The sequence below is a fragment of the Arthrobotrys flagrans genome, assembly GCF_004000055.1.
Source record: "Arthrobotrys flagrans strain CBS H-5679 chromosome Unknown unitig_15, whole genome shotgun sequence".
Classification (NCBI taxonomy): Eukaryota; Fungi; Ascomycota; class Orbiliomycetes; order Orbiliales; family Orbiliaceae; genus Arthrobotrys; species Arthrobotrys flagrans.
Window position 1 is genome coordinate 3,994,884 of NW_027137545.1, and position 15,745 is coordinate 4,010,628.

General features: G+C 45.9%; 5 protein-coding genes and 1 further gene across 8 annotated transcripts; 4 read left to right on the top strand and 2 right to left on the bottom strand.

Annotated features, from left to right (window-relative positions):
• Window positions 1-1,965: 1,965 nt before the first annotated feature.
• Window positions 1,966-2,797, top strand: DFL_001072 (uncharacterized protein; the record flags this gene model as incomplete). Its single annotated transcript, XM_067629637.1, has 3 exons — window positions 1,966-2,035; window positions 2,202-2,274; window positions 2,350-2,797. The coding sequence occupies 3 exons, from the start codon at window positions 1,966-1,968 to the stop codon at window positions 2,795-2,797; spliced, it is 591 nt and encodes a 196-aa protein (XP_067495638.1).
• A 591-nt stretch (window positions 2,798-3,388) lies between these two features.
• DFL_001073 (uncharacterized protein) lies at window positions 3,389-3,744 on the bottom strand (the record flags this gene model as incomplete). The annotated part of the gene is made up of 3 exons (XM_067629638.1): window positions 3,389-3,429; window positions 3,499-3,585; window positions 3,660-3,744. The coding sequence occupies 3 exons, from the start codon at window positions 3,742-3,744 to the stop codon at window positions 3,389-3,391; spliced, it is 213 nt and encodes a 70-aa protein (XP_067495639.1).
• A 1,887-nt stretch (window positions 3,745-5,631) lies between these two features.
• DFL_001074 (uncharacterized protein) lies at window positions 5,632-7,101 on the top strand (the record flags this gene model as incomplete). 2 transcript variants are annotated; one of them, XM_067629639.1, is made up of 3 exons in its annotated part: window positions 5,632-6,065; window positions 6,125-6,915; window positions 6,992-7,101. In XM_067629639.1, 3 exons carry the CDS (start codon window positions 5,632-5,634, stop codon window positions 7,099-7,101), a joined length of 1,335 nt encoding a protein of 444 aa, XP_067495640.1. The 2 variants fall into 2 exon arrangements, with proteins under 2 accessions (XP_067495640.1, XP_067495641.1); XM_067629640.1 differs by having other exon boundaries at window positions 6,125-6,858.
• A 1,734-nt stretch (window positions 7,102-8,835) lies between these two features.
• Window positions 8,836-11,019, top strand: DFL_001075 (uncharacterized protein; the record flags this gene model as incomplete). Of its 3 annotated transcripts, none has more annotated exons than XM_067629643.1 (6): window positions 8,986-9,227; window positions 9,303-9,502; window positions 9,562-9,625; window positions 9,736-10,234; window positions 10,294-10,423; window positions 10,661-11,019. In XM_067629643.1, the coding sequence occupies 6 exons, from the start codon at window positions 8,986-8,988 to the stop codon at window positions 11,017-11,019; spliced, it is 1,494 nt and encodes a 497-aa protein (XP_067495644.1). The 3 variants fall into 3 exon arrangements, with proteins under 3 accessions (XP_067495642.1, XP_067495644.1, XP_067495643.1); XM_067629642.1 differs by lacking the exon at window positions 10,661-11,019 and adding an exon at window positions 10,492-10,524 and having other exon boundaries at window positions 10,294-10,440; XM_067629641.1 differs by lacking the exons at window positions 9,303-9,502; window positions 9,562-9,625; window positions 9,736-10,234; window positions 10,294-10,423; window positions 10,661-11,019 and having other exon boundaries at window positions 8,836-9,231.
• Window positions 11,020-11,501: 482 nt separating this feature from the next.
• Window positions 11,502-12,308, bottom strand: DFL_001076 (uncharacterized protein; the record flags this gene model as incomplete). The annotated part of the gene is made up of 5 exons (XM_067629644.1): window positions 11,502-11,541; window positions 11,657-11,824; window positions 11,896-11,920; window positions 11,983-12,122; window positions 12,187-12,308. 5 exons carry the CDS (start codon window positions 12,306-12,308, stop codon window positions 11,502-11,504), a joined length of 495 nt encoding a protein of 164 aa, XP_067495645.1.
• A 232-nt stretch (window positions 12,309-12,540) lies between these two features.
• On the top strand, window positions 12,541-15,473 carry DFL_001077.
• Window positions 15,474-15,745: the final 272 nt, after the last annotated feature.

Sequence of the window (15,745 nt, forward strand, 5' to 3'; positions counted from 1 at the left end):
ATTGCATCTAGTTCGCTGAGTGGGTCTCCTCATAGGTAGGGCGAATACAACAGTCTGTGAAGTTGCGCTGGATTTATGAAATGGGTATCCGTGAACGGGCCAATCGATCTCGTTATCGATACAGATTTCGGAAGGCTGGATGCCAGAATACCTTGCATGTTGCGGAGGAAGGAACCGAGCGTTCCAGGACGAAACATGAGTGCATGTGTGGAACACTTCAATCAAGAGCCATGTTACACAGCAGTTCGGATTTCAGCATCGTTAGAACTTGTTGGTGTGACATTTCGGCCATGGGCTTTCCACATCCATCAAGATATCAGCGCTGCAGCGCGGAATGATGCAGCTGTCCGATATTGAAATAACATATTCGAATCTCGCGAGCTCTAGCCTGCGATATCGGATCATCGCAGTAGAAGTGGCTCGAGTCATAGACAGGTATGAGATTCCGAATTCTTATCAGATCTAGCGATGTTGATTACCGTATCTTTCGGAGAACGCTGATAAATCAGACGGATCTAGATCTCGCAGTGACGCATCCAGATGAATAATCGCGTCTCCCAAGATCTTGCGAAAGAATTAGGGCAGATTTGGTGCGCGGGTATTAAAATTTTTTTCTTTCATTTGCCTGGGCTACTGTGTATGGTTCATGGGTTCGACAGGCCAATTTTGGGGAGCTTGAGCTCGGTTAGACCAAACAAAGCATGCGAACTTGCACGACCAACCTTCCAACAGCGTGGCCGCACCAGAAGCAAGGAGGCTCAAAAGGGTCCATCGTCTGGCTTGCCTCTAGTTATACTAACATGCACATGGATGTGGTGGATGTGTGAATGGCACATTCTCGAAGTATCAACTTGGGAAGCTTGGCTAGACATTTTTTTTTTTTTTTTTTTTTTCAGTTCGAGTTGAACAAGGCTAATGGACCCACGCCGAAGCCCCAAACTTCTGGCCTCAACAAATATGCATGATAGGGAAGGTTTCCTTGGGAAGGTCTCTTCGCGGGCCAAGGTTTTATCACCGATTCGAGCTGGGTTCCACACCGACTGAGCTAAAGGTGACAGTGGCCTGAGTTCCGAGCACCTGTTTGGACCTTTGTAGCTTTGGAACAGGGTATGACGACGCGCTGCCTCCAAGCGGAAACAGAAATGTGAATCTTAGAGTTAAACGTGTGTGTGGAGAGCTCGTGAGCAGGCGTGCAAAAATTTTTGAGGACGGAGTACAGCCGATAGAAAACAGAAGCTCTTTGCGTGGATTCGCGATTCCACTAGAGAGTTACGTTAGTAAGTACCCCTTAGTCTCTCTATGTGATGAAAGAGGCCCTCTGCAGATGCAGGTGGAACGGGAGTCAAATATGTATGTAGGATGTATGTACGAGGATTGCCTGTGCACACATGTTGGTGGATCCAACGGGTAAAACTCATGGAAAGCCGTGGTCTTGCTTCAATCATATTCGAAATGTAGCACAGGCCAGGCCCAAGCAGAATTAGTTACAGATACGTCTATATTAAACCTCCGCCGCCTCCCCGGAAAAAAGGACCCCCAAACTTTTTTTTTTCCATTTCAGAAGACCTGTTCCCTGCCAGTCGTAGATTAAGTATAAATCACTCGTACGGTTCCCATCTCTTCGTCGGATTATATAGATCGACCCTTTGCATCCGTGCTTCTTTGCCGTCTTCCTTCTTCTTACATATCTTTTTATTCTTCTCTTTAGAACTTCTTTTTTATAGCGTAAAACGTCCCCAGACGAGGCTTGAATAGGCGGAAAACTTATCGCGTAAGTTAGCGAGCATTACCATCCATCTATCTCTGACGACTGCTGCGGGATCCTTATATCAGGCGTGTCTTGCTAATATTCTCTTCTATCCCTTGCCATCCATAGCTAGCTCCTTTCAACACATCTGCATCCAGCACACTATTTTTCTCGTGCAATCCGAACACCTTCTATCCTGCAAATCCAATCGATCCAAAATGACTGCCCGTGTTCAGCAACCTGCTCCTGCCTTCAAGGGCCAAGCCGTTGTCGACGGTGTTATCGAGGGTTAGTCGGCCTTGTCCCTTCAAGTTCCCGGAAGGCTTCTCGCGCCTTGTATCCGGCTCGTTCCTGCATTGTACGGTTGCCGATCTTACGGTAACCCAAAGCAGTAACCAGCAACACCTGGGAATTCCTGTGTAGATGGGAACTAATTGGATTCCGTGAATTCTAGAAATCGATATTGACAGCTATAAGGGCAAATGGTTGATCCTAGGCTTCATCCCTATGGCATGGACCTTCGTCTGGTACGTTTTTATATTCCAGATATTATTATAATGATGGCAAATAAATAAGCTGACAATGAATTAAAAAATTCATAGCCCAACTGAAATTGTCGCCTTCTCAGATGCTGTCCAGCAATTCACGGAACGGAATGCCTCTGTTGTCTTTGCATCTGTCGACTCTGAGTACAGTCTTCTCGCCTGGGCCAATGCCTCCCGAAAGGACGGTGGTCTTGGTGGCTGCCAATTCCCTCTCCTCTCTGACAAGAACCACAACGTTTCCAAGGCCTATGGTGTCTTGTTAGAAGAGGAAGGAATCGCTCTCCGTGGCCTTTTCATCATCGACCCTAAGGGAATCGTTCGACAAATCACCATCAACGATCTTCCAGTTGGCCGAAGTGTTGACGAGACCTTGAGATTGATTGATGCCTTCCAGTTCACCGAAAAGTACGGTGAGGTCTGCCCGGCCAACTGGACCAAGGGAGCTCCAACAATCCAGACCAACAACTCCAAGACCTACTTCAACCAGATGTACGGTGGCCATTAGAAAGATCTAGATGATTGCTGCGGCGCGTATTCATGCTTTTTCGGCTTCTCTTCTCTTTTGCTTCTTGGGCATAAATATTTTTATTTTACTTTCCCGGAGTCCACGATACAGCTTTCTTTTATCATGATGCGACTAATACGACCGAATTCATTTGTCGGATACCCCAAACGAAAAAAACACTAACAATACCGAATAGACCATTGGGGGGGAGGTGTTACATATTATCATTCTGCATTGCTTGTACACTCTGCTTTTTGACCCTCACTGTTCAAAAATAAAGACTCTACTCTCCTGTTATTCTTACCTCGCACAAGCTAGGCACGTGTGTTCTTTGAATAAAAAAATCCTTTAGAATGATACTTTTGAGTTGTTTTTGATGGATGTGAATTCCGTATATAAGGACTATAAACACGCTATCGTACAAGCCGACCCACCGATGAACACCGAAAACATTAATTTTTTGGATGATGGAATTGATTGAGCGTAGTAGAAATGGTGGAGATTAAAATTTCGGTAGTAAAAGGAGACCTCCTTATCAGGCATATATGCAAGTCTGTGTATCGAAGTTTTGTTTCGTGACAGTAGCCTCCTTTACGCCGCGCCGACTAGGATATTGTTGATAGGGATGTGAACTAAGGACCAAACTGTTAGGAAATATATTCCACCGGGGGTATATCAGATGTGATTGCAGGATAACATACTCAGCTTGACGACGAAGCCAATGGCACCCATACAGATAAAGCCTATCGCGACAGCCTGCGAGATCTTGAGGAATTCTTTCCTATTTGCTATACCATCGAAGAGAGGGACCTTAGCTAGTTTCCTTTCAATTTCATCGATACTTGGGAACCGCTCTACATACGCTTGGTACATCTGTTGACGAACTGGGTGCCTTCCCTGAGGAAGTCCTTTGGGATATCGGCAATCTGGGAGACTTGGTCGGACATTGTGATAAATTGATGGATTGGGTTTGAAAGGGACAGCGATTGAGTGTGGGTGATTGGCAGGTAGATAGGGGTGCCGTGCGAGGTTCTAATGAAATCGTGTGCTGTGAAATAGATGCGGGCGCTGGGCTTTAAGACCTGGGATTTACTATGATGTTGTTTATGTGGTCTTTCGGCCTAGTTGCGCACCAGCCACGAATGGAACGGACGGTGGCTGGTAACGTGTGGCTGATGAACCATTCTGAGATATACGTACTTCGTTCTCAAATATGCGCACCTCCCTGGTACGGCCAGCTGTTAGCCGGATGCAACGCGAAAGGAGCTAAGGCAGGGAGAAAAGGGAAGGGAAGACCCGTCGGAGCAAGCAAGAATTAACTGCCGCCACAATGGGAATTTTTCCTAATGGCATTATTCCCACCGGTTTTGGCTAGCCAGTGAGGCTACCACCATATCCTCGCCTTTCTATAGTACTGACTTATCCCTCACATCACCTTGCTTCCCATCACACATCACATCACACCTCCATCATCACCTTCACCCTCACCCTCGACCTCCCTGCTCCCTTTCATCTCCATCCTCTTTTCCCTTTTCGTCCTCTAGGCTTTTTTTCTCCGGTCTCGCTAGATCTCTACCTTCTACGCGGTAGAATCTACAGCTCGAGACCTCGACCTTGCGCTAACTTTGTCGCTACTTTAGGCTGTGGCAAAGGTTTGGCTCGAATCCTCTCTTTCTTCATCACCATCATCCTCATCATCAACCATCTCCTTGCCATTGGCAAATCGCGTTTCTTCGGCTAACTGTTACCTGACCAGCTTCTAGTTATAAAGCTCTCCGCTTTCCTTTCGCATCACGACGAGTTTGTCCTTCTCGCACGACTTGTCGCACCCAGTTCCCTATATCAAACCTCCGCGTGCGGCCGGTTCAATTGATATCGATACTGCAGGTGACTGGAAGAAGAAATAGCACAGAGAAAGAAAAAAAAAGTCGCGCTTTTTATAACCAAGCGTGTCGATTTTTATAACACCACCCTCTATCCTCTTTCAACTACCGTTGCTGTCCTTCCCAAGGATTCAGTCGATGGTCAATCCCTTGTCCTAAGGGTAAAATTTCCTTGGTATTACAAGACATACACGTTCTGTACGACAACTGCTTTGCTAAGCCCTTCTCATTCCAAGAAAAGAAGGCAGAGCCTCTCTCAATTTGAATCGAGGAGGCCCCGAAAAATATACCGAGAGGAGCCTGTTCCTCTTGTGCCTTTATTTTAACCGTTTTGCTTCAAAAAGAAAGAATCGCCATCAATACGAGTAACACGTCTTCCGACTGTACGTATAACTACCCGCCTGTATTGTTTCTCTTGTCCTTGTCACTATCTCTCTCTCTCTTCTCTCTTCTCTCTTCTCTCTTCTCTCTTCTGCTTTTGCTTCAACTTTCGAGAAAACCACAAAAAAAAAAAAAAAAAAAAAAAAAAGTCAGAAAGTCAGAAGATCACTTCTCTGCCGGCCTGGGAAGTAGCAGGGAGCTTAATAGGCTCATCGAAGGCTGGCATCGAGTTTCCATTGCCTATTTTTCTTACCCATTTCTTTCACCTTTCCTCCTTTACCTCCTTTCCTTATACTCTAACCCTGTGATTTGCCTGGGAAAGTTTGGCTGATCATGTACAACTTCATACAGCAGAATTCTTGTAACCGCTCATCGTGGAGCAAGTCTCAATATCTCATATATCAGGAGCTTGATATATCAAATCCGCTAGTGTTTGATTCCTCATATTGTTATATAGGGGACCCACTAGAAGGACATCCGCCTGTTATAAAGATTAATAGAAGAAGATCTCCCAGAGAAACAGACTAGGGTTCTTACGCCTCAGCTCCCTGAGAAACGAGACCTTCCAATATGGCAGACGACGATAATTTTGATATCGATATCTATGGCGAGGATCTCGACGATCCGTCTGCTCCTTACAAAAAGGTAGCCGCGGAAGATGAGCTCTTCCATGATGATGACGGAAAAGCAGACGCCGGAAAGAGCAACGGGAATGCTGCTGCTGCTAACGGCACTACAGAGGACACTAATATGGAAGGCGCCAATGTCACTGATAATGTCAAGCAAGAGCCGACTCCACAGCCTCCGCAGCATAACAGCCTGAAAAGGAAGCACCCAGATAACCGCCATGTTGACGTTAACGCTACTACAGCCTTGTACATCTCGGAATTGAACTGGTGGACAACAGACGATGATATTCGTGGATGGATCCGACAAGCCGACTGCGAGGACGAGCTGAAGGATATCACGTTTAGCGAGCATAAAGTCAACGGCAAGTCTAAGGGGTAGGTCTGGTCTCTGAAAATTCACATCTCATTTCCCTCGTTAATAATGTGTTTCAAAGAGTCGCGTTTGTCGAGTTCACAACCACCCAAGCTTCTTCCGCTACAAAGGCGAAGATCGAGTCTTTTGCAACCCAGCCAGGCTACCAGTCAAAGCGTCACACCGTCAATTTCACGCAACCACACAGCAACCCCTTCCGAACCTTGCCTAAGGATGCACCAGCCCGAAATAAGGATGACAATCGTAGCGGCCCTAGTAACTTCAACAAGGATAACAGACCTCATGGACCCATGGGAAACAGCTTCCCATCACCCGCCAATTTTGCTCCCCAATCGAACATGATGAGTGGCAATATGGGAGGTGGCGGCGGATACCGTGGCGGCCGTGGGAATATGATGGGAGGTGGTCGAGGCAACATGGGCGGTGGCGGTGGTTACATGAACCGCAACAATGCTGGAAATCACATGGGCGGTGGTGGAGGAGGATCCGGAAGTCCTCCCCAGTCGTTCGGAATGATGAACCAACCTGGTGGCTTTGGAAACATGGGCGGTGGCGGTGGAGGCGGCGGTATGCAGTTCCAAGGCGGCGGCGGCGGATTCCAAGGCAATCGTGGCGGCATGAACATGGGCATGCGTGGCGGCGGCGGACCTCCAAACCGTGGGCGTGGAGGGTTCAACAACAACATGGGCATGCCAATGGGCGGTATGGGACCAAACATGGGAATGAATCCCCCTATGGGCGGTATGAACATGGGAGGCCCAATGGGTAACATGGGAGGCGGCGACATGAGTGGAGGTAATAGCAACTTCAATCCCATGATGGGTAGCGGATTCAATCCAATGATGGGCGGTGGTAAGGCCTCCTCTTGGACCCCTCCGTCTTCAGCCTTTCATTCTAAGATTAAGCCTAGTGCTAACATTTGATATAGCTCCTCAATTCCCAAATCCCAACTTCACTCAACAGTTCTTCGGCCAGCCTCAACAAGGTGAACAACAGTGGAACCCGCACGGAAATAAGCGCCCGCGACAGGACGGCTAGAGACCCCACCGGGGTAGGGGAGCGCGTGTTCACTCGGGTTTTTCTTCTCCTTAGGATGGTAAAGCTATATAAATTGACAAACGACGGCAGCGAATAGGCCGCGACACGAAGACCAAGAGGTAACGCCACTAGCCTTTCCTCTTCATTCTATATCTCTTTTTCTATTATTCAGGGTGGGATACTTGGTTTGTGTTTCTTAGTGTTTCTCCTGATAATTTCCTTCGCTGATGAAATTCCTAAACCGATTACGACTGCTGTACCCCTAAATCCTTCGCTTTTCCTTTTTTTTTTTTTCAAGTTCTGGATTATCGTTTCGTTTCGTTTATCTTTTTAAGCTCCTCGTCGTACACACGGGGCTAGGTTGTTTTCTGTCTTTCTATAATCGAATTCCAAGGGACTCTCCTATTATTCAGTTTCTCTATTACTTTCACTTTTCCGTGGAAGCCTCAATGTCTACCCTTACTCACGCCTTTCTCTTTCCTTTACGCATAAAATGTATTATAGGAGACATCACTCTTAATTCCTATTCTTTTTTTCCTTTCTCTTTCACGTGGACTAGTTTCTATATCTATATCTCTTTCCTTTTCCCAGACTTTCCGACGTCTCTTGACTCGAAGGTTTGTTTTATTCTTGCCATCATGAGCTCTTTTGCTTTTACGTCTTTTACAAAGAAAGCGGGGAGGAATGAACTATGATTCATAGGGAGTCGCGGGGTTGCAAGGTGATTATACGTTTATACGCTATACGTTATACGTTATACGTGGGTTTAATGTTTACTGGTATCGTTTTTCTACTCGCATACCTCGGTAATAATGTAGATGAATGAGAGGTTTGAATGTCTATTATATATGTCTATAATATTACTCTCTTTCTATAACTTGGGCTGAAGGCCTTAATATTATTGAAAGAAGCTCAGGATGACCACTGACTACCTCTTAGCTATCTATGTACTTAAGTAATTACCTAAGCCGGTACGTTGTTTCAATAAGGGCACTACGAACGAGGGCGGTCCTCATTGTCTTGTAAAAACAGGTCCTCATCCTTTTTCGACCCGATATAATAGCGCCGAGCACATAAAATATAAATTTAAATATCATCATCCTCACGACTGTGCTACTATACCCACCACCACTACAGCGGCGCTGAAGGAGTAGTAATAGTATTCTAGCCACTCGTATACGTGATAGGTGATAGTAGCAACCTGGGTCATGAGGTGAGTATGAGAGTCTATAGTGGCCGTAGTAGCTGTTGTAATAACTACCTACTTGGTACCTACTCATATGTAGATTGTATATGGTCAGTCGAATTTCGACGCTAAGGTAGTTTGCAATTGTCGTAAATTTATGAAATAGAGGGGCCCTAGTCTCGAGGGGTTCGTAGACGAAGGAAGGGGCTTCCCTTCGATAATTGAGTGCCGAATTGTCCTGTGTAACATACTGTGTAACCTGACAATTGTTGCATTTTGTTGCGCAAAGTGATCGCCAACACAAAAATGGACTATCATGTCTCATGTCCCAAATTCTTGCATATATCGATGTATACTACCTAGACCAAGGGCGACACTAATGATAGTGGCGATGATGTCGACAACGATGTGAATATCTGATATACCAAGAAATCGCTCCCCAGCTATCAAACCTACCCACTTAAGAAACATCTCCGATCGAGTTGTCAGCGAAATCATCATTTACGACTCATTAGGACGTCTCCGCGCTGGACTCCTAGTATATAAAGATGATGTCATTCTCCTCCTGGTTGCAAGTATTTTCTTATATCTGGTCCGCTTACCATTCTTCTGTACTTTTGCTGTTCACCTTCATCAAATCAACTTACTCATCACCAGTGGTTTTGAAACAACCGTCACGATTATTTGAATCCAAAGCCATGATGTTCCGCGTCGCTGCTTATACCGATATTATGAACCACGTCCTCAAGAGCAAGATGGCTATGAATGCTTCAGATGCTACCACCGCCGCCGCTACCGACCCTGCTCTTCAGGAGATGTCATTGTCCCAAAAGAGTGCCAAAGTTGCGGCTATTATCGGGCTTGTCATCGCTCTCATTGCTGTTGTTGCCATTGCTAGTCTTGTTACTGCTTCTACCCTCAGTGTCCTGGCTTTCAACAAGTAAGTAGGCTTCCTTGGATAAGAGTCTGTTTGGCATTTCGTAGCGGCTATTCGTTAACTAGACATATCGTTTAGAATCTACTTGCGTGTTATTGCCGATAGCGGTGCTGACAAGGAAAAGCAATACGCCAAGATGGTTTTAGATCTTCGTCGTCGTCCCTATAATATGATCTGTGCATTCGTTTTCACGGGAAGTGCTATCGCTGAATTGATTCCCTTGCTCATCAGTTTGATAATGCGGGAAGTCTCTCAGGGAACCGTTTCCGGGAATCTCAGTATGTAGACTTATCCTTACATGTGTTATGAAATTCTAGGACTAATTTGGATTATCTAGATGCTATCAGTATTGTGATTGCGGTTGCTCTAATCATTGTCTTCGTTGAGCTCTTGCCGCTTGGGTACACGTTCGAAAGGCCTTGTTCATCAACACGTTTCTCATTCGGTGAGTTAATCCGATCATTCCTTGGAGAATTCATTAGGGTCAGTGCTGACTTCCATGCTTTTCAAGATTCACCCAACTACTTCTTTGGATCTGGTACCCAGTCATCTTTCCAATTGATTGGACTCTAGGTAAAATCTACCAGTTGCGTCTCAGGTCTAGCCAGCCTCAAACTAGGCAGTCGAGATTCGCAAATATCGAGGAAAGATTCTTTGGAAATGAAGAATTGACCTTCGTTGAACTTCATGCCAAACCAGCTAACCCTCAAGACAACCATGAAGGGGGTGATGTTCACAAGTTTGTTGTCGAAATCTTGAGGGGTGCCTTTCGGCTTCAAAATCTCACGGCTAAGGATACCATGCATGGCTGGAGAGGCTTCCGCGATGGGACTGAGGTTTTTCACCTGGATTCAAAGGTCAATCGACAAATGGGTCTTGCGCTTTTTGGTTACAGTGTTGATGGCGCCGTTCTCATGAAAGTCGAGGATCCTACTAGTCCCCAATGTGGCAAAGATATCGACATGGTCCCAATGAATGGAAAGAAAGTCCGCGGTTTCGTCCACTGGAGCGTAAGTTTATTATATTCGTATATAATTTAAAAGGATTTCTGTACTGACCTCAGATATAGAACTTCATTTCCAATATCGCTGAAGATGAAACTAGGGCCAAGTTTCTTTCACGGGGGGTCATGCCTACCGTCTATGGTTGTTTTGACGACCTTCTTGAACCCTCTGCCTTCATCACCACGGATCTTGCAAGTAAATGCACTCTAGAAGTACATATTGTCAGAATGTTAATTGCTAATATATGACTATTTACTCTGTAGAATGGCTCTCGTTGTTACAACTCCACCAGCTAAAAACGACAGAGGTCGGGCCAATATCCTGCCGTGCTCGGACTATGCTGTCTCTACGACTAAAATCTTCCGAACCAACCTCGCATCTCTGCCTACGTCAAGCCCATCGGTGTGATCGCTTACCAGTCTTTTCTCAAAGATCTCCTCAAGTATCTTAGCCAAAGCGCTTATAAAATGCCAGATCCTATGGATAAGTTCAAGCCCCAGCGCTGGAATACTCAGGAGAAACTCGTAGAGATTGATAAAATGCATGAAGAAATTGTCGCAAGGGAGAGAGCTGAAAGGAAGGCTGCTGCTGAAAGGGAGGCCGCCGAGAGAGCAGCCCAAAACCAAGGCCAAGGAATCGCTACTGGTGTCTTCGACATGATCTTGTCTTTTGGGACTCGCCGATGCAAAGGCGTTGTTGTTGATGGGAGGAGCCCAGTTGGAAGTTCCTGTGGAAGTATCTTTGGGGTTTTAGAGGGAGATGGGGTTAATAATGAGAATAATAGAGACTAGGGCCTGAATGTGGTATGGATGAATTTGACCTCCCTGTGTAGGCTTTTATCATACTGTACCGCCATGGACCTTCTACTCTCTACTCTGGTGAGAAATATGTATTTCTTAGCTTTTGCTTTCTGCAGATTTGTTTTAGCATGGGTTTACATTACTACTACCGGGTTTCTGCATTATAAAAGAAACCGAGCACAAATGAAAATGGAAATAATTGATTATTTTTAACTCTTACCGAAGTCCCTAAAAGGATCGAGGTCCTGTCTACCTGATGTAAGTACCTGCAAAGCGATACAACGAAAAGAAATTTCATTTTTATATACACCCAACCGCCAAAGCAGCGACTTGTCTCCGACGTGGTATTTTCTGGGTTTTACGTTTTCGGCTTCCAAGAATCTGCAAAAATCGCATTTATGAACAAAGCGCTTTCCCGCTACGATTTACAAGAAGGGTACCATATTTCCCGAGGTGGGAAGCATGATAGATTTTTAGTCGTCGGACTTCTTGTAGTTGACGTTGTCGTTCCAGCTGTTGGAAACATATGTTAGTTATATATTCTAATTTCGTTTTTATGTGATCGTTTTGTATGTAATTAAGGCCGGAGCGAAAAGGATCTGGGGAGGCATGACGAGCAATTGCTTACAAGAGAGTCTTGTCTCCATCACCCCATGGGTACCTCTTAACTCTGATGTTAAGGTATGGGTATTGTGGACGCTCCTCAGGTGGTGGGAGGTGAGATTCGTGCTCCCAATGCTCGTTCCAGAGGTTGTAAGCATTGATAGAAGAGAGGATCAAGGCTGGGATGGCGACACTGTATGATCGTAGTATATGGTTAGCCGATGAATCGTAATATCGTTTGGGCGGGATGTCATAGTGACGAACTAGAGGGAGAGTTTGCGCCAGAGTTCTACAGCCATTGTCAGCAAGTCGCTCAATCGGATGGATGTTATAGAAGGAGGTATATCGTACCGCTGGACTGAGCAGCGTGAGCCTTAACGGCCTCACGCTCCTTGGTGAAGGTCGAACCGGCTTGGGAGGCATAGTTCCGGCGAAGGAGGATCTGTCTGGCGGCGGGGTTTCCGGCTCGCAGGGGAGCACGAATCAAGCTTCTGGACAGCATTGTCAGGTTTGAGGATTTTGTAAGAGCGGAGATGTATCGGATGGATGCTGTACAGATGTATCGCCGGGGGACAGTCGGTCTCGGGGTTCGTTATTGTTTTGGGAAGAATTGAAGATAGTTTGAAATGATGTCGTTCGGGAGAATGGCAGTTTTCCCGAGGCTTTGGTCTTGGCATTTCTGTCAGGCCATTCAAGGATGGTGTGTTTGACATCACTGCAACACAAGTGGTTTTCGCGCGTTCCTCATCCTGTTTGCTACCCTTCGAGTCCGCGTTTTAATTACATCGATCCTTCAAAGATTGCGAACGAAGGTCGGCAAAGACTCATCAAAACACTGGCCATCTTATTAAGTGTTTAGGAAGAAGGTCTATACTTGGAGGCCTTGGGGGGACGGTTGAAGACGGAAGGATGTCGATTCGCATCGTGACATGGAATGGTATCATCCCTCTCCTTTTATGCTCTTGCGCTTGCGATGCGTGATGCATTTGGTGACAGGGATGTTACAATGTTGATGGGAATATCAGATTTACTAACAAAAACTGTTTGTTGGGTATTTAGTCAATGGAATCAGGTATTTCTAAGACGAATATATGAATTCATAAATATTTTGGTTGAAAATTAATCTTGCGATAGAAATCCGTTTGGATACATGCCATGGAGCGAAACGAAGAACTTTGGGGTAGGTTATTTTATCCCTTCATATTTTTATATTTTTTTGTGGTGGATTATCTTCTATGAGGATTGTATCATTTAGATAGGGCTGTAGGAAGGTGGGAAATAAAGTCTCATGAATGACAACATGCTAATTGTTGGTTATTTGACAATATTATCTAGACTATGTTCGACATCCTGGAAGCGGACGTTGTTTGCTTTCAGGAACTGAAGATTCAATCGAAAGATCTTCGAGATGATATGGTCTTGATCCCGGGATGGGATAGTTACTTTACATTTCCGAAACATAAGAAAGGTACGATATAGTTAGTCATATCTCTCGATAGAAGAGAGCAATCGGTTAATCTTTCAATTCTGGTGCTAGGATATAGCGGTGTAGCAATATACACCCGCCAATCCAAGATATCGCCTGTCAAGGCTGAAGAGGGCATCACAGGCCACCTTTTACCGACTGGTGCTGCACGGAATACGTCCTATAGGGACCTTCCAGAGGATCAGCAAATCGGTGGCTACCCTACCATCGAAAAAGACGATGGTGTGACGCTGGATAGCGAGGGTCGTGGTCTGGTTGTGGACTTTGGGCTCTTTGTGCTAATCGGGACTTACTGTCCCGTTGGGAGAGAAGAGGTAGCCAGGCAGGATTTCAGGATGGCATGGCTTACAGCATTGGAAGAGCGGATTCGAAACTTAACGAAGATGGGGAGGAGGGTGGTTACTGTCGGAGATCTCAACATTGCACCGGAGCCAATAGATAGCGCAGATGCGTGGGAAATGCAGAAGCGCTTGGGACCGGATTCGGTCGAGATGCTTGAGTGGAAGGAAGCACCCGCGAAGAAGCTGTTGCGTGACCTTTGCGAACCTTCAGAGGAGGCGGTGATGGTTGATGTTGTACGGCAGTTCTTCCCAGATCGGGTGGCGATGTATACACGTACGTTTCATCTATATATACCATACCTCCGTTATCTTGTTGATGTATAGAAAGCTGACGAGGTTGAAAGATTGGGAAACAAAAATCAATGCTAGACCTGGGAACTACGGTATGTATAGGAACTTCACACTGCTGTTTTTGAAACCAAGTTTGTTCTTACGTACTAATTATGCTTTACGCTTGTTTTAGGTTCAAGAATAGATTATGTTGTCGCCTCCTCGAGCATGAAGGATTGGTTTGAAGGCGCGGACATACAAAACGGGCTACATGTGAGTAAATATGGCTCTATAGTTAGTAAGTCAGGAGCTGATACGGTGTGATAGGGGAGTGACCATTGCCCAGTCTATGTCGTATTGAAACCGGAAATTGAATTAGACGGCGAAAGGAGGGCACTACTGGATTTGGTAAATCCTGCTGGTGTGTTCGTTGGTGGAGAAAGGAAACGAGAGCTTCCCCCACCGCCAAAGATGTCTGCACGATTAATCCCTCAGTTCAGCGGGCGGCGGAGTATTAAAGACATGTTCCAGCGTAAAACAGTGGCAAAGGTCGTCTCCATGGCTGGCTCATCGACACAGGAACCTGTGAAGCTTAGCGGCGAGGATGATAAGGCACGGATACTAGCGTCAGCTGAAGATGCAGATCTGCCCTCGACGCAAATCGAATCAAATTCTCGCCTTACGAAAAGACCACTGGATACCGATTCTAATAATGATCCTCTCGATCCGCCGGAACCGAGCCAGTCGACTCCTAAAAAGGCAAGAACCACTGCATTTGCGCGGGCGAAAAGAAAACCGGCAAACTCTAGCAAAACAGGACGCGGTAACCAGAATCCCGTGAAACTATTATTCCAGTCTGACACACTCACTCTAACACCATCGGAATCCTCTACCCAAGACGACAACTTAGAAAACGGCTCTCAGTTGAGCGTAGTGCCTAATGGTAATACAGATCCAACTACCCCTGAGCCCCCTAAACCAGATACGACACCTAAAAGGGTCGTCGATCTAGCTGAGTCACGGGCTTCCTGGAACAAACTATTTACGAAGCCCTCTGCGCCTCTGTGCGACGGGCATAGCGAGCCCGCAAAGAAGATGCAAACAAGAAAGCCGGGTGTGAATAATGGGCGATGGTTTTGGATGTGTGCAAGGTGAGTTCCTTTCGAAATTTGCGTTTGGTGTCCCATTTCACGAAGAGACACTGATCAAGCTGCGCAAATATAGACCGGTTGGACCCTCTGGGCCGAAGGAAAGATCAGGGAGATCTAACGATGAGTGGAGGTGTAACTATTTTAAGTGGTACAAGTAGAGAATGTTGCCTGTGAGGCGTATCTTTGGGATAACACAACAAGCGGGAGCGAAGTCACAGTCAAGACATATGTTGTCAACCATCACATCATTTATTCAAGTGAGGGAAGGCTGCTGTTTGCGCTTCGAGAGAGGATACGGCTACGAACTTATGAACACAACTATTCCTTTATCTACTGCCATGGCCAACCACGGCAGAGCTCCACTTGCGCTACTCCCACCAACCGGCGTGGTGGTGGTAAAAGATAAAGTATCACGATTTATTCTATTTCAACCTGGAGCAGGTTCCTAACATAGGAGTCCGTGGAAATAATTACCTGAAGGTACAGTTACCCTTCCTTTTACTTCCGAGTTTGCGCTTCCTCAAATAGCCGTGTTCTGATTGTCTAACCCTGAGACGTCACATCTAGCATAAAGTTAGAAAAAGAGATAACTAAAGTTAGCCAAAGAAGAAGTATGCAATCACAATATCTACCGATACCTGAGCTGCAAAGTTTCATTTGTTGGAGTTTTATTTTTCTTCCCTCTCAGTGAACTTATCCTTAACCGCCTATGTTTTTGAGGCGTGGCGTGGTCGAGGCTCTTTGGAAGGACTCGAGGCTACTAGCTTCCATTAAGGTATCATGTTCGATAGGTCTTGATCTCTAACACGGGGTCTGTCACAGCCCGCATACTATCCCGTGTTTGTTGGAAACGCCATTCAAAGATA